Below are 21,831 nucleotides of genomic sequence, written 5' to 3'. Positions count from 1 at the left end.
CAGGGAGGAGGCTTGGCCTGCTATTCCTGGCACGGCCTGTGCTGTCCCCCAGCCGTTGCTACTAAGACTTTAATTCACCGAGTCCTTCCATCCGGGACTCTGCCCGAGACCCAGTCAGATGCGGAGACCTCGCTCCGCTCCGCGGAGATCACAGGACCGCAACTCAGGAACACTTTCACTCTGCCGTTTGAGGCAGGAACCCGCGCGGCTAAGCTCTGAGGCGCGCGGGAGAACGGACGGGAGCGGGCGCGTCCTCCGGGGAAGGGGCGCCCGGTTTGGTGGGAGCGGACTCCCGGCCTCTGCGAGGCGGACTGCGACGGGGACCGGGTTCGGAATACGGCGCCCGGCTGCACGCACATGGCTGTGGGGGCCCAGCCGCGTCTCCCGACGCTCCCGTCACCCTGCGGGCAGGGCCGGGGCCTCCGGGGCCAGGCCGGCCGCTGCCGCTCTCGAGGGTCTTTCGCCCCCACCGCCCTGTCCGGGGCCCCGGGACACAGGTGTGTGCGCTCGCAGCCCCGGGCCGGCACGTCGGAGACCCCGACAGCAGCCCCGTAACACTCGGCCCCGCGGGCGCAGCTGCCCCTCCACATCCGCCCCACGGCCAGAGCGAGCCGGCCGGAAGAGGAAGCAGCCCGCCGTTGCCACTTCCGGGGCGGGAGGCGTGGTTAGTGCGCGCCCCGCCCCCGACAGCGGGCCCGGCGGTCTATTCGGCATCCGTCCATCTGTCGGTATCTCCGTGTTCGTCTGTCCGCCCCGAGCGCGCGGCCGCGGCAAGTGCAGGGCGGGGCTGCTCCCGCGTCCAGTGCACTCCCCGCTGTCCCGCCCGGGAGACAAGCCGGGGTGGGGCGGGGTCCCGGGTGCGGGCGAAGTCTGGGGTCCGGGCGGGCGGGGGCCCGGGGCCGCCCTCCTCCCGGGCCTCAGTTTCCCCGCCCGCTCCGCTCGAGGACGGGGTTGGCTGTGTGGGGTGGGATGGTGCCCAGGGCCGCGATGCCCTCATCCGGCCCCTGGCGACGGTTGGCATCCGTGGCTGCGGTTTCTCTGCACAACTCCGCACCCTGAGTTTCCCGCCTGCCGGGATCGGGGGAGGGCGCCGGTGAGCGGGGCGGGCAGGCGCTGTCTTTAGGGTTCTTGGTGGCTGTTGGCTGGCTGGGCGCCTGGCAGGAGCTGGGGGACTCAGTCTACCCCCGTGTAGGGCTGGGGTACCCAAAGGCGGGCGCATGCAGACCTGCCACCCTCTCAGCCAGGCGGGATCATGGGCTGGGGAGCCGGAGGGAGCTGCACCCCGCGCCCACCCATCCGCCCGCAGACGGCGCAGGAGACGCGCGTGATCGCTGTGGTGTTCCTCGGCCTCCTGCTGGACCTTCTGGCCTTCACTCTGCTGCTGCCCCTGCTGCCAGGGCTGCTGGAGAGCCACGGCCGCGCCCACGTAAGACTCCCCCTTCGTCCATGTTTAGAGGCGCCCCGACTCCCCCCACCACAGCTGCCGGTGCCCCGCACCCTCGTCACAGTCCCGTGTCCCCCAGGACCCCCTCTATGGCTCGTGGCAGCGGGGAGTGGACTGGTTTGCCGCTGCGATCAGGATGCCGGCAGAGAAGAGGTACAACAGCGTCCTCTTCGGAGGTAGGCCCACCAGCTCCGCGCTGGGGCCCCTGCAACCCTCTTCGGATGTGTGTCTCTGCCCAGCCTCCAATCCATCCCAGCCCTTGTCCCCACCTTCCTGCTTCTGGGTACTGGCCACCAGTATCCAAGCGCAATGTCTGCGGGTGGTCAGGGCACCTCAGCTGGAGGCCCACGGTGTGGGAGTGCAGGGCTCACCCCACAGGACCAGACCTCGGGGAACAAAACCTGTCTCTTCCAGGTCTCATTGGCTCGGTCTTCTCCTTCCTGCAGTTCCTCTTGGCTCCACTCACGGGGGCGATCTCGGACTGTCTGGGGAGGCGCCCCGTGATGCTGCTGTCCCTGGTATGGGGGTACCTGAGGCGTGGGAATGTGCACCTTCTTCTCGCCTGCCCGGCAGGCCTCTGGGGAGAAAGGGGGTTGGCCCCTCACTGCCCCGAGTGTGGTGCTTGAGGGAGTGGTAGTCCCGTGGCCCAGCCAGGCTTTCCCAGAGCTGCTCCTGCCACCTATGGGGACCTTGGGAACACAAGTGGCCCTTGGATGTTCTAGAATGGGGCAGGGCCCCAAGGATGTGACCTGGGTTTGTCGGCCCAACTCTGGGCCCCTCGTGGCCTCAGGTGACCATACCCGCCCTGTGGGCTCCACCCTGAGGCAGGTAGGTCTGGCCACCTCATACGCAGTGTGGGCTGCCTCGAGGAGTTTCGCGGCCTTCCTGGCCTCCAGGGTGATTGGGGGCATCAGCAAGGGGAACGTCAGCCTCTCCACGGCCATCATAGCTGACCTGGGCTCACCTTCCGCCCGCAGCCGAGGCATGGTGCGTGCAGGTGACAGGGGATGAGCGGCTGGGGATTCCTGGGGTCTTCGTGCCTGGCTCAGGCGGCCTTCTCTTCAGGCAGTCATCGGGGTGGCCTTCTCACTGGGCTTCACCCTGGGCCCCATGCTGGGTGCCTCCCTGCCCACGGAGACAGTACCCTGGCTGGCCCTGCTCTTCGCTGCCTCCAACCTGCTGTTCATTTTCTGTTTTCTGCCAGAGACTCTGCCCCCAGAGAAGCGGGTAAGAGCGGACCCAGAAAGACTACTGAGAGGTCCCAGGGCTGGGGGCTCAGTTTGTGGGTGTGCAGGGAGGCCAGGGGAGGCTGGGCTGTCTTCTGGTGCCGCTGCCCCTAAAGCCTGTCAGGGGAACTGGAGGCCAGGGCAGATTCAGGTCCTGCCCCTCCCCAGCCGCCTGGCCTCCAGTCCTGCCCCCACCCCAGGCACCCTCCATCACCCCTGGGTTCCGAGCTGCTGCAGATCTGCTCAGCCCCCTGGCCCTGCTCCGTTTCTCGGCCGTGGCCCAAGGCCAGGACCCACCAGCTGGAGACAGTAAGGAGCCACCCAACCACCCTCACCCTCCGCCCCCGTCCTGAGTGAGGGTGGGACAGGTCCCTTCCTCCATCAGCCCAGACCTGCCCCCAGCTATCGTCAGCCCCTCCCCACTGCTTGCCAGGACTTGAGAGCCTCCGCCGCCTGGGCTTGGTGTACTTCCTCTATCTCTTCCTGTTCTCCGGCCTGGAGTACACGCTCAGCTTCCTTGCCCACCAGCGCTTCCAGTTCAGCAGGTAGGGGTGCTGGGTCCCCGATGGACCTGACCTGGGAGCATCCTGCCATCTCCCTGGCCTGACGCCCCAGCTGCAGGGCTGCTCCCACCCTGGCCCTGAGGACCGTGTTGAACCGGTTGTCACCCTGACTCCCTGGCTTGGCCAGCGAAGCAGGGGTGCTCAGCCAGCTGCAGGGCCCAAGTGCTCACCGCTCCCTTGCCTCCAGCCTCCAGCAGGGAAAGATGTTTTTCTTCATCGGCCTCACCATGGCTGCCGTGCAGGGTGCCTACGCACGGAGGATCAGCCCTGGTGGGGAGATTGCAGCTGTGAAGCGGGTACGGGGCTCCCCAGGAAGCCTGGGGTAGGGAGCACTGCTGTGGCCTAAGCCCTGCTGGAAACAGCAGGGGTGGGTCCTGATCACTGTGCCCACCGCCAGGCCATCTTGCTGCTCGTGCCGGCCTTCCTCCTCATCGGCTGGGGGCTCATGCTGCCCGTGCTGGGCTTGGGGCTGCTGCTGTACTCCTTCGGTGAGTGGGCCTTCCCCGGGCCAGGGCTCCTGGGTCACAGCCCCCCTGGTGTCTCCTGTGGGCTGACCTCAACCTTCCTGGTGTCTCCCGCCAGCTGCCGCAGTCGTGGTGCCCTGCCTGTCCTCTGTGGTTGCCAACTATGGTGAGAAGCCTTTCTGTCACCAGAGACCCCCAGCTGGGAGGAGGCCTGCGGGCACCTGATGGCCTCCTCCCCATCTTCTCCCCCTCAGGCTCATCCAGGCAGAAAGGCACAATCATGGGTACCCTAAGGAGCCTGGGCGCCCTGGCCAGGGCAGTGGGACCTATGGTGGCTGCCTCAGGTAAGCGCACAGGGCCAGGGCCGCACTGCTACCATCCTGGGGCCAAGGAGCGGCAGGGCCAGTGTGGGCCCGCGTTCCCACTCAGGCTGTCTCTCCACAGCATACTGGCTGGCAGGGGCCCAGGTCTGCTTCACCGTGTGTTCCGGCCTCTTCCTGCTCCCCTTCCTGCTCCTGTGGAATCTGAGGCCTCCAGCCCACACTCTCAAGGCTGAGTAGCTGAGCCAGCCCCGACCTGCGCTGGGGCAGGGGAGGCCTGGGCCAGGGACCTCCTTCCCCCTGGGCCCAACCCAGGACAGCCCAGGGCCTGCAGCCCCAGAGGGCCCGACACCCTCTTGGCTCCTCCCTAGGTGTTGCTGGCCCTGCCTGTCCCACTGGGAGCATGACTCCAAAACCTTCCAGGCTTTCTCTTGGCCTCTCAGCAGCACAGCGTCAGCTAGGCCTCTGAATGTCAAAATAAAACAGCTGTTTCAGATCCACTGCCTCTCTCCGATACCCACAGTGCCTCACCATCCCCACCCCCAAGAGCCCCAGGCACCAGAAGCAGCAACGTAAACTGAAGGCTCTTAGAGCTCCATGGAGAAGTGTCCCAGGTTCTTCCTGAGTCAGCTACCATTCTGCATGAAGCTGAGGACAGAAGGTGGAACACAGGGCCCTCCAAGCCTGGGCTCAGCACACGCTGGGCAATATTGGGATGCACCCTGAACCCTGGCAGAGCAGGGAGGTGGGGGCCCCTGTGCTGGGCTCTCCCCATCACATGTCCTGCCCTGGCCTGTGGCTGCAGGGTCCTCCCCAGTGCAAAGCAACAGTGTTTGATCAAGAATTAAACACTTGGGGGGGCGGGGGGACTAGGGGGCTCCGTTGCTTGATTTCAGCTCAGGTCATGATCTCAGGGTCATGGGATCTGCCCCTTTTGTGGGGCTCTGCGCTCGGGCTGGGGTGGGGGGTTGGAGGGGTCTGCTGGAGATTCTCTCCCTCTGCCCCTTTCTCAAGCACCCACACTGTCTGTCTCTCTTGAATAAATATTGGAAAAAAAAAAACTACTTGAGGCTCTCTTTTTGGGACTCGAGACAAATCCTCTCTTAAAGGAGCAAAGGAAAGCAATTAAATGTAAGATTGCTTCCCACGTTTAGACAAGGAAACTGCTTAAAGAGTTTTATTTGTGAGTAAAACATGTTACAGTGAAGGACGCAGGACCCATCCTCCCAAGCCTGTGTCCATATACACGACTAAACTTCATGTGATACAAAGAGTTAAAATAAACTACAAAAGTAAAATGGAAGTCATTGCATATGTGGGACAAAAGAAGGGCCAGAGTCCATGGTTAACTGAGGGACAAGGTGAGGGGTGGGGAACCTGGATACCACCAAGGAAACAAAACCATACCCCAGAAAAAGCAAGTCTCTGGAAAGCTCGCAGCAGCGGGTGGCACCATGCAGCCAGCCTCAGGTCCTGCTTGGGGTCAGGAGAGGGAGACCCCAGCCCACTTCTAGGGAGGCGAAGAGCTGGCACCTAGCCAGGCCTACGCCAGGGAGCCCCCAGAATGAGCCCCCACTAGTGTCTGCTGAGCAGCTGCACGAGATTTTTCAGGAATCTCAGTGAAAATTTATGATGTCCCATGAGAAGAGGCAGGCCCGGCTCCACAAATGACTACTGTGAGAAGCTGGGGAAGGACCACTGAATCCCCTTCTACCTTAAGCGACCTTTTACCAAAACCAGGGAATCCTTCAGACTGGGTTAAATTAAGAGGCACTCCCTTCCCGGTTCCCGAATCTCCCGTGCAGGAAGTGAGCAGCGCTTTACGGCACTCCACAGCAGGACTGAGGGGGAAACTAAGCCAAGAGTGGCCCCTTCATGTTCATGGTCAAAAATGGAGGCTGAATTGCAAACCTGATGAAAGAAAATTCTAGAAAGAACTCTTCTCACTCTTCATGTCTCTTCTCTAGGACTGGAATCTGGAGACCCCAGTAAGAAAGTGGAGGCCACTGAACCCCCATTTCTGGCCTCAGGGCCATCAGACATGCACAGGGCACATGGGGTGTACACAGGCCCCTTTGCTGTAGGGTCCCAGAATCAAAGGCCGTCAGGGTACCTGGAGCCACTAGTTGGATCAGGAGTGCTTTTACAGGGCTGAAGCTCTGTAGCTACGACCCATGGAGCAAGAAACGCCAGCAGGAAGCTCCAAGTCTGACCCAGTCACCTGAGACGTGGGGGTGAAGGGAAGCCTAGGAGACATACAGCATGGGGACTGCACCACAGGAGAGTGAGGGAAGGCCAGAGCCGCCAGGGCCTCCAGCTGTCCAGCCAGAACAAGGACGTCCGGGCCCGGGGGAGTGCATGAAGTGGGGTGCTGGCCCAGGCAGGGCAGACAGAAGTCGAGGGGCCGCAGAGACATGGCTCCCCCCCACCCCCAGGCGGAGGCCCGCTGCACACGCACACGAGGTTAGCACCGGTCTACGTGGGGATTTGGTCACACTGTGAGGAGAGCTCTAGCTACGTGGAGAAATGGGCTTTTTGCATTCCATGACAAGACAGGACACGATGGGGGCAGTCTGGTGGCATCGGTGTGTGCGGGACGGGCCTTCAGGAGTCACTCCTCTTCTTGCTCTTCTTCAGAAAGGAGGGGGTGCGGAATTTCTTCTTTTTCTTGGAAGGGGACTTGCCGGGAGACCCGTCGCTGCCAGGGTCCGCGGCAACCGCCTCCTCAGCAGCTGGGGAGGTGGCTTCTTCTGCCGCCTGGGCAGTGACTGGCTCCGGGCTGGCCGCCACAGGGGACCTGGTGGGGCTGGGAGGCTCATGGGCTTCACAGAGCCCCTCCTCCTCCTCCTCCTCCTCCAATGTGGGGAAGCCGAGCGCTTCTGAAGGCTCATCAGGGGACAGGTCGGGGAGAGTCGGCTTAAAGGTGGCAGCTTCACTGTCCTCTCCAGAGGTGGGATCCTGCGGCAGGTCTGGCGGGTTGGGGCGAGAGACAGGGCTGAAGGGCAGCTGTGGGACCTGGGTGGGGCACCCTGAGAGAGGCAGTGCCCTGCACCGAGACGGCCGCGGGGCTGGGCTCTAGGGGCTTTTACTGACATGACAACAAGAAACCCTAAATCAGGTCTACTCTACTTCAAGGCTCACAGTACAAAATGGAAACGTAACCTTAGTGGGGAGGGGTGGGGGGCGTTCTCAGCTCATCCTCGTGGACAGTGTGTGGACAGACCAAGGCATTCAGACATGGTCCTGGGACCTCAGGCCCCAGTCAGAGAGCTGGACAAGCCAGCAGCACTGCAGCAGGATGTTGTTCTATGTTTAACACTTGGACAGGAGTCTGTTCTAGAACCCTAAGGGCATGTATTAGTAGTCCTGAAATTAGGCCTAAATTTGGGTCCACAAACCTGGTCTCCCCCAAGAAGAAACCCATGGAAAACTCCATGGTTGACCATGGTTAACTCCCAGACCCCGTGCGTACTGTGTCAACATCAAACAAAATAAAGCCACTGGAGGCTGGAGAATGAAAGAACAGAGGGGAACTGTAAGGTGAGGCACAGGGACAAAAACCAGGCCAGCTTCAGCATTCAAACATGGGAACTCGGGGTACAAGGGAACACAAAAGGGCAAAAGGTAACTCGCAGTGAAGTTACAGGCTGAGGGCGGGTTTCCAGGAAAGTTCCCATCACTAGATCTCTACAGAGACTCTGACCAGGGGGGAAACCAGTTTTGTAGATTTTTATAACATCCTACAAAGTTATAAGCGATTGGCTGCTGAGGCAAAACTAAACTTAGTATGGAAACACCAAGCCGCAGGCCGGGCCAGGGGAACCCAGCCGGCGCTGAGCGTGGGTGAGAAGCGGCTGCAGGAGGCTCTGGGCCACAAACACTTTAGCGCTCCAGCTCTGGGAGGCTGGGGCCACCCCAGCCTTCCCCTGAGCCACCTGCTGTCCTGTGACAGTTCAATGTCCTCCCTCACTTAGGGGGACAGGAGGAAGTTGGCATGCAGAGGTGGCCTGTGGGTGCCTCAGGGAACTTGACCATGTGACCAAATGCCACATGAAAAACAGAGTATCAGACAGAGCTCTCCTGCCCCACCCCCCAATTATGCTTAAGCTCTCGGCTTAAGCCCAGATCCCAATAAAAGCAACCCCCATGCAGCACGAGGCAGACCCACCTGCCTGAACCTAGTCTGTGTGTGTGTCTGATCACACCAGGCAAGCACAGGCTCGGCAGGGCCACGTGACCGCCCTGGACCTCCTGAGGCCACAGGCCTGGAGTGGCACCACCTCGGTCCCCAGGAGCCCCTGAGGCAGGCTGCCACCACCCAGCTCTCCGGCAACCGGGCCTCTGCCAAGATGCCACTGCCTGGGAGGGGGAACTAGGTACGAAGGGGGGGGGGGGGCTCTGTTTTTACTTTGAATAAACAGAAAACAAAACTCACTAAGCAACAAAGCAGCAGGAGAGTGAGGCAAAGCACAGGGAGCGCGGGCTGAGCATCAGGCCGGACACGAGCGGTACTTACTACGGTAAGAGGTATTCTTTAGCACATCCGCCTCCTGCTTGTAACGCAGCCGCAGAAGAGAAAAGCACAGGGAGAGAATCTAGGCATTCAGTCACAGCCACTGGGTTACAGGAGGAGAACGGCTAAGCCATTCTTGTGGACAAACAGTGGGGAAGAAGGCGAGTCACACGCTCCCCACAGGCACGGGAAGCACAACACGGAAGACCGAGGGACAGACACGCAGGCCACACACCACAGACACACAGTGGGTGGTCTGAGAGGCCAGTGGAGGCCAGCACGCTGCACGGACTGATTACTACGGCAGGTCACACGCGGTCCTGCAGCCCAGACACAATGGAAGACATTTCTAGAGGGGTGATCTGGACACAGTACGGCTTGAGAAATGCATAGCAGTGGGCAAAATGGACATCATAAACGAAGGTGGGATCCAATCCCCCAAGTCTAGCTTCCCACCTTGTCCTGACATCTCACTACCAAATCTGCTGCCTCAAGGGACCCAGGACAGAGCCAAACCAGCAGGAGCAAGGGAGACGGGGCCCAGTTCAGAACCATGTGTCGTGCTGGTTTCCACGTAAACACTTGCTTCTTCACCACTGTCCGTTCAACTACTGACACCTGGGAACTCTCCCGGGCACTGGACAGGACATGAAATCGGCCTCTCACGGCAGACGCCGGATCACAGGAGGCCATGCACCCTCCCGTGGCCGGGCAGCCACACGCTCGCATCCACCTCAGAGCTCACCTTCCTCAAGCTTGACGGGGGTGCTGGGGGGGGTGTGGGGGGCAGCAGGGGCTTCTGGAGGACTCTTTTCTTTCTCTTCTCTGGCCTCGTCCAGATTCTCTGCAGACAGACGGAAAGTGAGAAGCACATAGTAAAGAACATCAGACATCAAGGGCCTTCACCCTCCTCAAAGGCAGCCAGGCCCTCCTGCCCTGTCCATCCAGCTGCCTTGAGGCAGAATATTCTCATTCTTGGGGGCATCCAAAAGACTAGGAGGGCTCACGGCCACACTGCCTTCATCTCTCCAAGGAGACAAAGAAGACTGATTGTGACCGGGGTGTGCATCTGAATCTCAAAGATTCAACCAACTCTGGATAAAAAAATAGATTTCCACTTATTCCAAAGAGAATCTGCCAGAGCTGACATTGTAACACACAGTGACTGGTGACCCCCGGTGTGTCTGCACCTGTGCTCCAGGAAGGAGCCTCTCCCCATGGCTGAGCCAGGAGCCCAGGCACCCTCACCCTATCTGCCACCCCAACGGATGTCACATGAACACTGCATTGGTTTTCAGTTTTTTTTATCCAGAGCATTTAACTTTCTAAAGTAAAATACGCTAAAGAGGACCAGAGGGAAAACTGCAGGTACAAGGATCCAGGATCCAGAAAAATCCGAGTCTACTTTTCATTTAGGGAAAAATACATACCAGTGTTATCCTAATTCCTTAAATCTCTTTCTCTCATTTGAATTTTTTATATTAACAGCTTGACATCACTAAGTCTCATACTTTGAACAAGCGGCTATCATCGGCAGGGCCTCTGATCTCTAGAGATGCCAACCTACTTTCCTGAAGCCACATCCCTGTGAACAAAGGTCTTTCCATCTCCCAGGAGCTCCCTCAACCAGAAAAGGTTTGCTTCCTTCCTCCTGCGGGAAGTGCTGCCATGTAGCAACCCCCGGGCCGAGAGACAGCACTGGGCAGGGGTCTCCTGGCTGTGTCCCCCAGGTCAGTGCTCCCATGGAAAACAGCTCAGTGGTCACAGAGCATGGTCACAAACACCTCATCCGCTCAACGGCTGAAACACCCCTCACGGAGCCTCACGTGCAAGGAAACCAATGTGTCTTGTGGCTTCACTCAAACAACATTTTCCTGTAACCCAGATCTCCCAAACATCAGAAGGGCCCAAAGGGCAGACACATATGTGCACTCTGGAATAGGGTTCACCCACAGGACCAGGAGCTCAGGCCCGCACGCCACCCCAGGGCAGGGCTGATGGTGGCAGCATGGACAAAGCTCTCAATGGGGCTGCGTGCACTGTCCAAGCATGACGATCAGAAGCAGAGCTCGGCGCCAAGGGCAGACTGGGCTCACTCTGCTTCGATGCACAGAAGTCTTAACCCCAGCACACAGCGACTAGAATGTGACAGCAGTGATGCTGCAACACACTAAAAACCACTCAGCAACCCTTCTGTGTGCAACCCAACTCCAACAGCATCTATATAATACAGTAGTTGGTCTACAAGACCAAAAAAACCTAAATCAGAGCAAATCAGAGGTTATCTGAGGAGGGATACATAATTCCCTGGACAATCCCCCCGTGGACCCAGGATCACAAACACCATGGGACTTCCATCCCACAGGCTGATTCCTAGGGAAAAGCTGAGAAAGACGTGTGGTCCCTGCTGAGGAGGCTTTAGTACAAAGACCAGGGTTGGAACTTACGGCCCTGAGGACACAACATGAGCCTCCTGGATGAGGAGGTCTATGCCCAGGGCATTCCTGGTAACCAACCAAGGCTGCTCAGGGAAAGGGAGCCTTCACGGCAGAGGTGGGAGAGGCTGGATTCTGGAGTTAGTCCTCCAAATTCTTGAGACTACTTTTCAAAACCTAGAGTTTGAAACCATCTGCTCCATGAGATTCTGGCTCTTCCTCATGGATTCTCATTGTTGCAAAATAGTCTCTTTGTGTTTTAGTTTCCAAGAGAAACAATAGCTGCACCAGCAGGGGCCACACTCCTCCCTCAGTCTGAGCAGGGGCCAGAAGAGTCAACATGCTAGCACATGGGCCTGCGACCACACCCTGCCCAGGGAGACCCTCTAGATTTGTGCAGAAAGACAGCAGCCCGGCTCTTGGGCACAGTCTCCCACAGAGCCGGGCTGCATCTCCCTCCTAAGCAGACTGTTCTCAAGAGTGTTTCCACTTCTAATCCCCCAGAACTAGGTAATGTATAAGGAATAACATTCTGGTCTTAACCCCAAACACAAGGCTGATCTTCTATGCAAGCAACAGTCCTCATCACCCCCCGTCAATACGTGGGCACAAAGGAGCTCGCAGAGCACTTTCTCTCTCTCTTTGGGCACCATGCACGTGGAGTGGACCAGGATGTCCAGGACCATGCACACTCACCTTCAGGGCCCTTCTGCTTCCGCTCCACCTCCCGGCGGTACTCCTCCAGCTCTCTGTCGGTAAGCGTGTTGAAGGGGTTGGGGCCTGTGGTGCTCACAATGACATGGGGCTGGTACTCTTTCTCAATGATGGCCTTGGAGGCTGTCACTAGCTCCCCCTGCAGACAAAGAGGCCCAGTTCTGCAGAGTCCTTCCCAGAGGGGACTCTCCCCGCTTGGGGCAAGGCTGCAGGCAGGGCAGGGTGGGTGGATTTCCTAGGGCACACAAACAACCCTGAGACTTGGCCTGGGCCTCACCCTGGGCCTTGAGGCTGAGGCTGAGGCCGAGCTGCAGCCTCCAGTAGTCAGAGACAGAGAAACACAATTTTGAAGGTACAGCTACAAAACAAAAGTAACAGGAGGGAAAAATCCTCAGAAAGTCCAGGTTTCAGGTGCAACAGAGAACACATAGCACCTGGGGGAGAATGCTGTCTCCTTCCTGGCAGGGATGAAGAGCCAACTTTACATCGACTGCCCTCCTGACATCAGGAAACCCCCAGGATTCCAAGTCAGGGAAGATATGCTTGGATATTGGCTTCCTTTCTAAGTCCACAGACTAAATTCTGTTCTTTTAATCATGTGTTTCATTTATAACTAGCTCCTGGAACCTATCCCCAAACACTGAGAAATTTTTTAAGTCCCAAAATACCAGTATTTGAGGAATTTGGAAATGCAAGAATGTGTAGGAAAGAAAGAGAAAAAGCAAGCAAGCAGAGCAGAGGTGGCTAGCAGTCATCGCCCAGTTTGCAAAGGGAGGCAGCCCCATGCTGGGCATCCCTGGGGTGGGGAGGCAGGCCTGGAGGGAGGGAGCTGGCGCGGGGGGGGGGGGGGGGAGGCATCTCTGGGGCGTGTGAAATGATATCCAGCCTCAGCCTCCACTCACCTGTCCCAGCACAGCTCTGTGCCCACCGCCCAGCTTGGCTGGCCCCCCAAATGGCCTGGGTTCATGTTCTGAGAAAGTTAACCAGAACACAACACACGCACATGCCCATTACTTAACAGGAGCTTCCAAAAACAACCCATGATAGCAGAATCCAAAATTCTGATGTTAGCCCTGGTCTGTCCATACTCTTCTCAGTAAGACACAACACCAGTGAGAGACCATGCCTGAGCAATGTGTATGAGAGACAGGGCCAGACTGAGTGCTGGGGAAAGGCAGCTCACCTGGGCCACCTTATGCCTTGGCCAAGGCTAGGGGACCTGGGCTGAGAGGCTGCTGTCCACCGAGCTGGGTAGAGAGAGTCCAGAGGACTCCATGACTGGTCAGGGACGCAGGGCCGGGGAAGAGAAGCAAAGGACCTGCTGGAATTGGCCACATTTGCTCAGAGAGCCTCCAAATTCAAGCTGACCTTGATGGTCAAAGGGAGTCCCCTTTATGACCAACGCTGACCCAAGTTCAAGTGCCCATTCACTCAGAAGCAGCCCTATCTCCCCGGGACAGAGGACTGAACCCCTGCCCGCTGCTCACCACTCCTGGATCCCTGTTCCTGCGCACAGGCCCCGGGTCTGTTTCCTTGAGACGAGCCTGCAGGGCCGACAACAGCCAAGGCCTGACTGCGTGGTTCCCTAAATCTATGGCAACGTATACCCTGTACTTATGCCTTGCCATCACAGTCAAAAAAATGAGGAGATGATATGAGGTTTGATAGAAACGTTTCAATTCACGTCAATCAAAGTTCAAATCAAGGGATGAATAAAATATCAAGATCCACCTGCCACAGAGACATCCATGCAACCTGGAGGCCATGCCTGCCCTGAGAGCCCTGACCCTTGAGGCACAGCACAGTTGGTTCCCACCTCTGCCAGCCAGGCCTCCCTCCTCCAAATTCCTTAGCCAGCAGCCAACAGCTGCCAAGACTCAGACTCTGAACAGACTGGGGGACAGAGGGAACCTTTTATCTGGGGGAAGAAAACAGAGCAAGGCTTGGGATGCAGAAGGAAACAGGTCCCCCATGCAGCAGCCTGGACTGAGAAACTAGGGTGTGACGTGGCTGCTCTCACCAGCAGGCCGCGGGGAGGCTCGTGCAGTGCCCCTCACTTCCAGCCACAAAACAGGGGCTCCCAGCAGACCAGATGCCCAGGCACTGCTTCTGCACCTGGCTGAGGCAGCTGGCGAACAAAACGAACACAGCTAGTGACCCTATCTCTCCAAGTATCAGGCTTTCATCCATAAAACCCACTCAAGTTTGAATTCATGTTCTTAGTGTCAGGCCACACACTACTGAGTGCTCAACACCAAATGCATCATGTAAGTCTGTGAGGTGGGCCCAGGCCCCTCGTGTTCTACCAGACAGCACAAAATGTGGGAGGGCCACAGCCCACACACAGAGAGATACACAAAGAACAGGGGCTCAAGGTACCCAGACCCAGTAACAGCTCTTGGCCACGCTGGGTAGCCTTCAGCATAAACTTGTCCACCCTAACCTCTAACAGCTCCATTCATCAGTAATGAAGTCCAGAAAGTGCCAGAAAGCCCCAGGCTATAGCCCGCAGGCACAGCACTGGAGCCAAGAGAGCCTTCAGCTGTGCTCAGGATTCCTTTTGGAACCAGAGTATCAGGGTGTGGCTGAGAGTTCACAGCTCCTTGTTCTGTCAGAAGACAACATGCTCTGAGTGAACGGCCATCACCAGGAAGGGAGAGACAGAAGCAAAGGAAAATCCTTCCCCAAAGCTCCAACCTTCCTAAGTCCCAAACACACATTCCTCAGATTCTCAAATGGAAAACAAGTGACTACACACCCACCTCACCGGAAAGAAGACATTTTTAGGATATTTAACAAAGTCCTTTTCACTGGTTCGAAGAGAAACTCAGGTTGCCAGCCAGCAGCACCCATCTTGCAGAAGGAGCAATACAGTCTGCATTTTGAGCCCCACACAAAGGCCATGGGGACAACTTTGGTCAAGGGCATTGGTGGAATCATATTCTCAACACAGAAATAAAATATGCTTAGTCAGTGGGAAAAAGACCAAGGGTGCAAGTGTGAGCAGCAGGAGGGTGATGGAGAAAACGCAAGCTGAATCAAGGATCCCGGTGTGGGGACACCAGCATCCAGCTGGCTGGGCACACTCTCCTGGGCTAACTCCAGTTGGCGCACGGCTCACGCAGCACAGTGCTCAGATGGTGGAGAGGATACCAGGACCGCCAGGAACTCCGTTCCCATAGACTCTGACCTCCTGGCCTGGGGGTATCCCCATCTATCCCTCATGAAACTTAGGAGACAGGCACACACCCATGTCTGACACTGCTGGGGCAAATCCAGAACGGGGGCCAAGGAACTGGCCCAAGAGCCCCATCTCAGTACCGCCTGCCTTCCAGTGAGCCCTGGCAGCATGCCAGCAGAGACCGCTATTTGTGATGCCGCGCCTGAGGGACTGCAAGCAAGAACTGTTCCAACCGGCTCTGCCCGTGGGGCCACAGGGTGGCAGCCACGGGTGGACTCCACACAGGAAGCCCTGGGGCTCGTGGACTCAGCACACCTTCACACATCTGAGAAAAAAAATGAGGAACTCACAAGATCATAAAAGCTTCGAGCCCAAAGTACTGAGATGCAAAACAAGTACGTCTTTCTCCTTTGCTCTGAGGAGTTCCTCCACAAGAATGGCAGCTGGGAGTACATTCTAAACGGTAAGAAACGGTACACATGGAATGAACACGTAGGTACGCAAAATAGCGTTATTGGTGGGGATTCCACACAGGGACATATAGCTTTTGGTAAGATCTGCTTCTTCCTGGCAACTGGAACATCACCAATGTGATAGTTGCATCTCAATGGAGGTGTATGAGTTGAAAGAGACACACCCCCAAATGCCCTTTGAATGCAGGGTGAACGTGACTACGACTTGAAATGCACAGGGAGCCGCAGTCCACCCCAGCCCAAGTAGTGCAGCCTGAACGCTCAGGGAAGGTCTCATTCCACCACGTCAGACACGTACATGTAAGACAACTCTGGGCTTCAAATGCCCACGTGTTCTTTCCCATGAAACACTTTTAAAAAATTATCCAGGATTTTTTTTAAGGGAAAAACAAAATCAATTTCATCAACAATAAAAACTGTCTGACCAATGTCCCCGTCCTCTGAAATGTCTTTCAATCATACAAGCTCCAGTTGCCATGTTCACAGCACGTGCTGAACAAGCAAAGGTAGAAGGTGCACAGGAGAGCCGCCACTGCCCACCGTCTACCCACACTAAGCCTCTTGCAATCGGCCTCTTATGAAAAGGCAAACTAAAAACCGAAAGCATGCACTAAACCAAAGTCACGTGCAGAACTTGGGAAACGTTAAGGACCACATCCTTACAATGGGCCCGCTCTCCACAGCCTTATGGAAAAACAACAGTTGGGGAAGTAACCTCAGACCAAACATGTCCATGGAAGAAGACGCAGAGCAGAACCTCTGAGCAAGCCCATGGATAATTCTGAGACAGAGTCAAAGCTACTTCAGTACGTGAGATGGCGCCGAGCGCGAGCAGACAGTGAGGAGTGGGGCAGGTGAAGAGGTGCGCGCGTGCTGACGGGGAGGTGAGACAGGGTGGTGAGTACCTTTCTAAAAGAGAGAGATCTAGCAGGACTAAAGGTCTGCTCTGTAAGCTCGAGCCCTTCGATTGTTTCCGTACAGTCAGAGAGGGGTGCATCCTGCAACAGTAAACTGAGTCATGAGAGCCCACCAGGCCCAGCTTTGAAACATCAATGGAGAGCACAGGACGGAGCCAGCCAAGGGCATGCAGCAAACAGCCGGCGACAGCAGTGGTGATGGTGCGGCCATGTGCGAGCACAGACCACACAAGCAGGGCCATAGCTGGCCTAAATGGGAAAACGGTCACCTACCCTGCCATCATGTGTAAAGCGTTAGGTGGCAACTTCATTTTCAGAGATAACTACTTACACAATTATCTTCCACGTGCCACAAAGTACAGCCCTTCTCTAGAACAGTGTAAATGCAGAGACCACATTTACAGGTGCCCTCTATGAGCATTTTACCCCAAGCGGCACTTTATTGCAGACAGCAATACACATGGAAACACAAAGTCCATTAAACCCACCCACTTCTAGCATTTCCCAGAGTAAACCGCTAAACTAGGGCGCACCCCGGTCCACAAGCAGGTGGCATGTGTGCCACCATCACCAGGGCATGCATCACGTGGAGCAGGACCAGGGCGGGGCAGGGGGAAGGGGGGGGGATGCGGCCCTCAGGCATGCTTGTGCTGAATCTACAACTTCAGGAAAAGTGGCCGGTTATTTCTTATCAAAAGGCTTTCTCACGGAGATAAAGGGTTGCCTAGAACACTTACCTCATTGAGTCATTCTCTCCCAACTCAAGACTAATTCTGGAGTGGAGAGTCACTAGAGCCACCACCCAGTAATGTCAGACATTCTGAGCTCTCACCTGGACGAGGCTCCTGTCCATCACTACACCACACAAAACCTGGGACTGGGGGCCAGCCGTCTTAATGTCCTGTAAGTTCTGCTCCCGGATCTGAGGATGCAAGAAGGAGAAACACACATCAGCAGTACAGAGAAGCCCGGCTATAACTTGAAGTCCCTCTGTTGTGCAGGAGGGGCCTCTAGAGTCCCGCCCAAGCTGCACCTCTGCTCTGCCCCACCCCTCAGGACCCCCGCATGGCCACAGTGACTGTCTGATGGGGCCAGTCCCACCTGTTTAACCATTAGTGAGTCTAAGAGGGGGGACTGAGCCATTCCTGACTTTCTGCACCTCTAGATGGTTTCAGTAGGCACAGATCTCTCACCATACTCGTTGAGGGGACTATCCCCCATGTGCCCGTCATATAGTGACACTGTGAACATGGGGGGAGCCCACGTTCTGACACAGCAAACATCCACAGCTCAGCGAATAAATGCTCAAGCAGAGGGCCAAAGGTTGTTCTGGCTGGAAACAGGCTCTCTAGCTTCCAGTTCTGCCCGGCTCTGTGAGCAAGCAGTTCCAGCACCAGCAGCCCGATCCGTCTGCTGCTCGCGCACCTGTTAGCGCGACAGCGGAAGCAGAGGAAAGACACAGCCTTGGCTACCAGAGCGGTAGCAACAGAAGCCCCAACCCCGCCCCAGGCAAGTGCGTCCTGCACCCCAGCCCACCCGCCGCCAACTCGGCCTCTGCCTGCTACTATTTCCACCCAGGGCTGATGACCACCGGTACGTACCTTGTTCCTCATCTCCTGGACCTCTTTTGGGTTAGTGTTCAATGGGACAAACAGGTTAGGGACAGCAGAGGTGGAGGTTCTATGTCCATCCTCTTTAGTCCACTGCAAATATCAAGAACAGGTGAAAAGTCAGAATGGAGACAACACTCTATGAGACCACAGCATCCAATCTGTCCACCGTATCTCACACCTGGTCATGCATGAACATCACAGAGAATGAACCAATGACCACACCTCCTGTCACGGCAGCAGGGGGATCGGGGCAGGGCATGTGCAAACAGGAACCCAGGTCATGACCGACCAGCACAGGCCCTCCAGAACACCCCTCAGAAAACTCAAGCGTGGCACAGGCAGGCAACCGAGCTCTACTCCGGGACTCCCGCAGACCAGCTGGGGGAGGGGGACCCTTCAGAGCACATTGGTTCACTGCCCTGAGAGTCCTCAACGCCAAAGCTGCTGGAAGCATGAGATGGCAGGGTCATGAAAAGCGATGTGATGTTGCCACCCAGGTGAAGGGAAGGGCCGTATCGTGAGGCAGGAGTGGGCATCACCAAAGTTTGGCACGGAAATAAACTACAGCATCAGAATGCACAACCGGCATAGCTCATGTGAATCACCATGTGACCATGTGCACCGTGGCCACCAGCGGTAGAGTTTGGTGATGTCGAGTATTTTCTATAACTTCATACTTCAGAGTGTTACAAAAATATCCCAAACAAACGGGAAGCGCTTCCTGAGTTCTCGCTCGAAGGCCACTTTGGTCATCAGTGCATAGTGTCAACCACGCTTTCACCAGCCAGTTTTGGTATCGCCAATCAAATATGAGGTTTTTCATCAGATTCTCATTCGCAGGCATGGGTGAGCACTGAGCAGTGAAACAAGGCCGGCAGTATTATGCCTTTCAGGGTACTTTCAGGAGGCAGTCGGGGAGCCAGAAACCATAAGGCTTCAAGAAAGCAACACAAGTGGCAAGACTTAGCCGCCGCGAAGGGGAGTGTGGGATGGGCGTGAGCTGCAAGGTACTCACTGACGGTTATCTTCTCAGATAAAAACAACTCCAGCTCTTTAGTAAACATAGCTTTTAGTAAAAAACATTAACCCAATAACCTCAGAAGCTTGAACACGTCTGAAACTTAAGAACAGTGACCATGAGTTCACATACCGACCTGGGAGCAGCAGTCGGAGCCTGAGCTACCCCGGAGCAGGGAAGACCCACACATTGCCGCTGAGCCAGGTCTCCCCATCAGTGTCATGTGCACTGCCTCAAGGACCTCACGGGAGTGCATGTGTTCTCAAGCCAATTGCAAATAAAATGTACAGCTGCCACTACAAGGGCACTTTGGAAAACCTCACCACAGCCACTCGGCACTGCCTATTTCTGTCAGCAGTGGAAAGGTGGTTTTTAGGCCCACCCCCTTTAACAAGCAAAAAAAAAAAAAAAAAAAAAACGAAACAAAAGAAACTTGAAAAGAAAAAACGAGGGAGAGGGAGAGAGGGAGGATAGAGGAAAGAGGAGACGGGCTCAAATGCTGAGCCCTGCCACGTGCGCGCGGAGTCTCTGCCCACATGACCCGTCCGCTCAGGAGCACAGAGACTCTCACCACAGCCACCTGCGGAAGACAGAGCTGTGTTCTTTGGAATAAATCTATAAAGTAAAAACACTGTTATTTGGGGAACAGAAGGCCCTGCCAGGCCCGCTGAGCTAACGTCACCTGGACTCCTACAGAACGTGGCATGCAGAGAGGAGGAGTCCACCCGGCCCCTGACTCTTCACAGGACCCCATGCCGGGGGCCTCCCTAGTCTGTGGCCTGGGAGCCACCCAACTGTCTGCGGCTGGCTGAGGGGGCAGTGAAAACCAGTCCCCACAGGGCGCGAGAACCAGGCCAGCGAATACCTTTCAGGGCCGTGCTTGCCCCTCCTGGCACAAAGCACGCCGACAGGGTCTGTCGCGGGTGCCTGCAGGTGGCCTGCGCTGCACTTGGGTCATGCCACACCCAGCAGGAGTCACACGACTCACCACTATGGCCGTCTACTCACATGCAACAGTCCATGCACAAGGCAGCTGGCTTAGAGCATTCGGAGGCTTTGGGACAGCGAGCAGGGCACAAGGCTAACTAGAGAGGACAAGGTCAGCAGAGGAAACGCCCGTGAGACAAAGTAAACTGCTTAAGACAACACTGGAGACTCGAAAGCACAGATTGCAGAGACTATGTGAAATCACTGGAGATTAAGACACCACGATCACAGCTTGAGACCAAACTACCATTTTGTACAAGAAGTTTTATGACTCCTTCAATACAATTTGAGTTAAATGGCAGCTCCAACTTGTGGGTTAACACGCGTGAGTTACTCAGGATCTCTGCTGCGTGGAGCTACTGAAGGACAGATCTTAAGCAGTTTCAAGCAGACAGATTTAGTTGAATTACAGCTGATGCACAGAGCAGATTCTGGTTTGGGCTAAGGAAGGTTAATGAGGAAGGTTTGCTTTCAGTCCGGGTCGGGGGACTGGATTCCCAAAGCCTCCGAAGCCCCAGCTACCCACTTGCTCTACGTCATCTAACTATGAACAGTAAGGTAGGCACAGACCAAGCAGTTGGTAATACAGCTTGGCACGCAGACACCGGACGAGAGAGACTGCAGCAAGGGTTTCACGCGATCGTGTGTAACGTTCGTCCACACCTTAGTCTTCGACTTGGGGCTGCTTCCGTTCTGCCCCTCCTCAGAAGCATCGTCACCCCGGCCAGAGCTCAGCCATCTTGTCTTCTCCCGCTGCTGCTTCTGAAAACTGTGTCTGAGAGGGGAGCAAGTGCCCGGGTCCCCGTCACCAGCGAAGGAGTAACCTGTGACACTTGCAGGAGCCTCCACATCGCTGTGTTTTTTAGATTTCTCTCTCAGAGCAGGGTATCGGTAAGGGTAGCCAGTTCTGTAACCCTAGGGCACAAAGAGACAGAACGACAGTCACCATTCCAGATCTTGACACTGTCACCTCAGAAGACTGTGTGGAAAGCCCTAGAAAAGCTGGGCGCGCAGGCACCTAGCTGTTGGCTGGCAGAGACACCAGGACTGACACCAGAACTCTGAAAGCAGCACTGCTCCTAACAGCCCCAGACCAGAAAGAGCGAGCAATACCTGAGCAGGCCAACTGAGGGACGTCCACACAATGAACTAGGGACCTGGAACCTGAGCAAATACTCCAGGACCGGGGGCGACATTAGAGGGAATCTCACAAAAATGATGTGGAGTCAAAGGAACCAAATGGGAAAAAACACACTGTATTCTTCCATTCATAAAAAGGATAAAAAGAGGTAAAACCACAGTGGCAGTGGTCACCCCTGGGATGGGTAAGTGCCTGAAAGGGACACAGGGTCCTGAGATGCTGCTGGGGTGTTTTGTTTTCTTTTATTTGTTTTAAAGGAGGCTCCACACCCAACACGGGGCTTGAACTCACAACGCTGAGGTCAAGCGTCCCATGCTCCAGTGACTGAGCCAGCCAGGCACCCCGGTGCTGCTATGTTCTGACCTGAGAACTGGTTAGGCAGTGTGCTCGGTTTCAGACAGTTAATAAATTCAATATTTAAACACGGCTTACTTGCTGCTGGCTAGAGTACAGGCTGTATTAATTAATACTTAGCTTTTTGTTTACCTTTTAGGATAAAGTTTAGATACTGTCACAATCTTTGGGGAAGGTCAAAGGTTCCTGACAAAACTGCTTTACTTTTGAATGTAACAACGCTCAAGTTGAACCTTCCATTCTGCCTCATAACCACTCACTAAGGGCATTACGATGGGGCCCTGCAGGTTCACACCTCAAGAACACACTGTCATAGCACTGGGCCTGCATGCTGGACTGGCCTGTGTGTTGAGTTATAAAGACACTCTCCCCAAGGCAAGTGTGACATCTTACTCCTAACCAGTGCTTAGCACCTGGTGGCTGTGGCATACAGACTTCATGATGACCCCATTCCACAGCACACCACCC

The 21,831-nt window shown here is 56.1% G+C and overlaps 2 protein-coding genes across 17 annotated transcripts in view; one reads left to right on the top strand and one right to left on the bottom strand.

Moving 5' to 3' along the window:
• The first annotated feature begins 103 nt into the window (after positions 1-103).
• Positions 104-4,513, top strand: MFSD10 (major facilitator superfamily domain containing 10). Of its 8 annotated transcripts, none has more exons than XM_059379874.1 (13): positions 650-770; positions 1,245-1,426; positions 1,524-1,620; positions 1,859-1,962; positions 2,422-2,431; positions 2,510-2,671; positions 2,839-2,979; positions 3,104-3,215; positions 3,421-3,529; positions 3,631-3,721; positions 3,816-3,863; positions 3,952-4,041; positions 4,142-4,513. In XM_059379874.1, the coding sequence occupies exons 2-13, from the start codon at positions 1,253-1,255 to the stop codon at positions 4,255-4,257; spliced, it is 1,254 nt and encodes a 417-aa protein (XP_059235857.1). In that variant the 5' UTR covers positions 650-770; positions 1,245-1,252; the 3' UTR covers positions 4,258-4,513. The 8 variants fall into 8 exon arrangements, with proteins under 8 accessions (XP_059235866.1, XP_059235849.1, XP_059235883.1 ...); XM_059379857.1 differs by having other exon boundaries at positions 655-770; positions 2,273-2,431; positions 2,871-2,979; XM_059379909.1 differs by having other exon boundaries at positions 686-770; positions 1,241-1,426; positions 2,273-2,431; positions 2,871-2,979.
• Positions 4,514-5,178: 665 nt separating this feature from the next.
• Positions 5,179-21,831, bottom strand: part of ADD1 (adducin 1) — an 82,491-nt gene continuing 65,838 nt past the window's right edge. The window contains exons 10-17 of one of the 9 annotated variants that reach the window (XM_059379789.1): positions 20,439-20,783; positions 17,852-17,953; positions 17,083-17,172; positions 16,239-16,331; positions 11,662-11,818; positions 9,276-9,374; positions 8,534-8,567; positions 6,884-6,986 (exon numbers count right to left, since the gene is read on the bottom strand). In XM_059379789.1, the coding sequence (XP_059235772.1) occupies position 6,986; positions 8,534-8,567; positions 9,276-9,374; positions 11,662-11,818; positions 16,239-16,331; positions 17,083-17,172; positions 17,852-17,953; positions 20,439-20,783 (921 nt within the window). In that variant the 3' untranslated portion in view covers positions 6,884-6,985. Of the gene's footprint in view, positions 6,987-8,532; positions 8,568-9,275; positions 9,375-11,661; positions 11,819-16,238; positions 16,332-17,082; positions 17,173-17,851; positions 17,954-20,438; positions 20,784-21,831 lie in introns of those variants that run through there. The other 8 variants (XM_059379755.1, XM_059379774.1, XM_059379800.1 and 5 more) reach the window with 8 other exon arrangements.

Source organism: Mustela nigripes, chromosome 1 (genome assembly GCF_022355385.1).
Source record: "Mustela nigripes isolate SB6536 chromosome 1, MUSNIG.SB6536, whole genome shotgun sequence".
Lineage (NCBI taxonomy): Eukaryota > Metazoa > Chordata > Mammalia > Carnivora > Mustelidae > Mustela > Mustela nigripes.
Note: the sequence above shows the minus strand (reverse complement) of the source record. Positions and strands in the feature narration are given on the sequence as shown.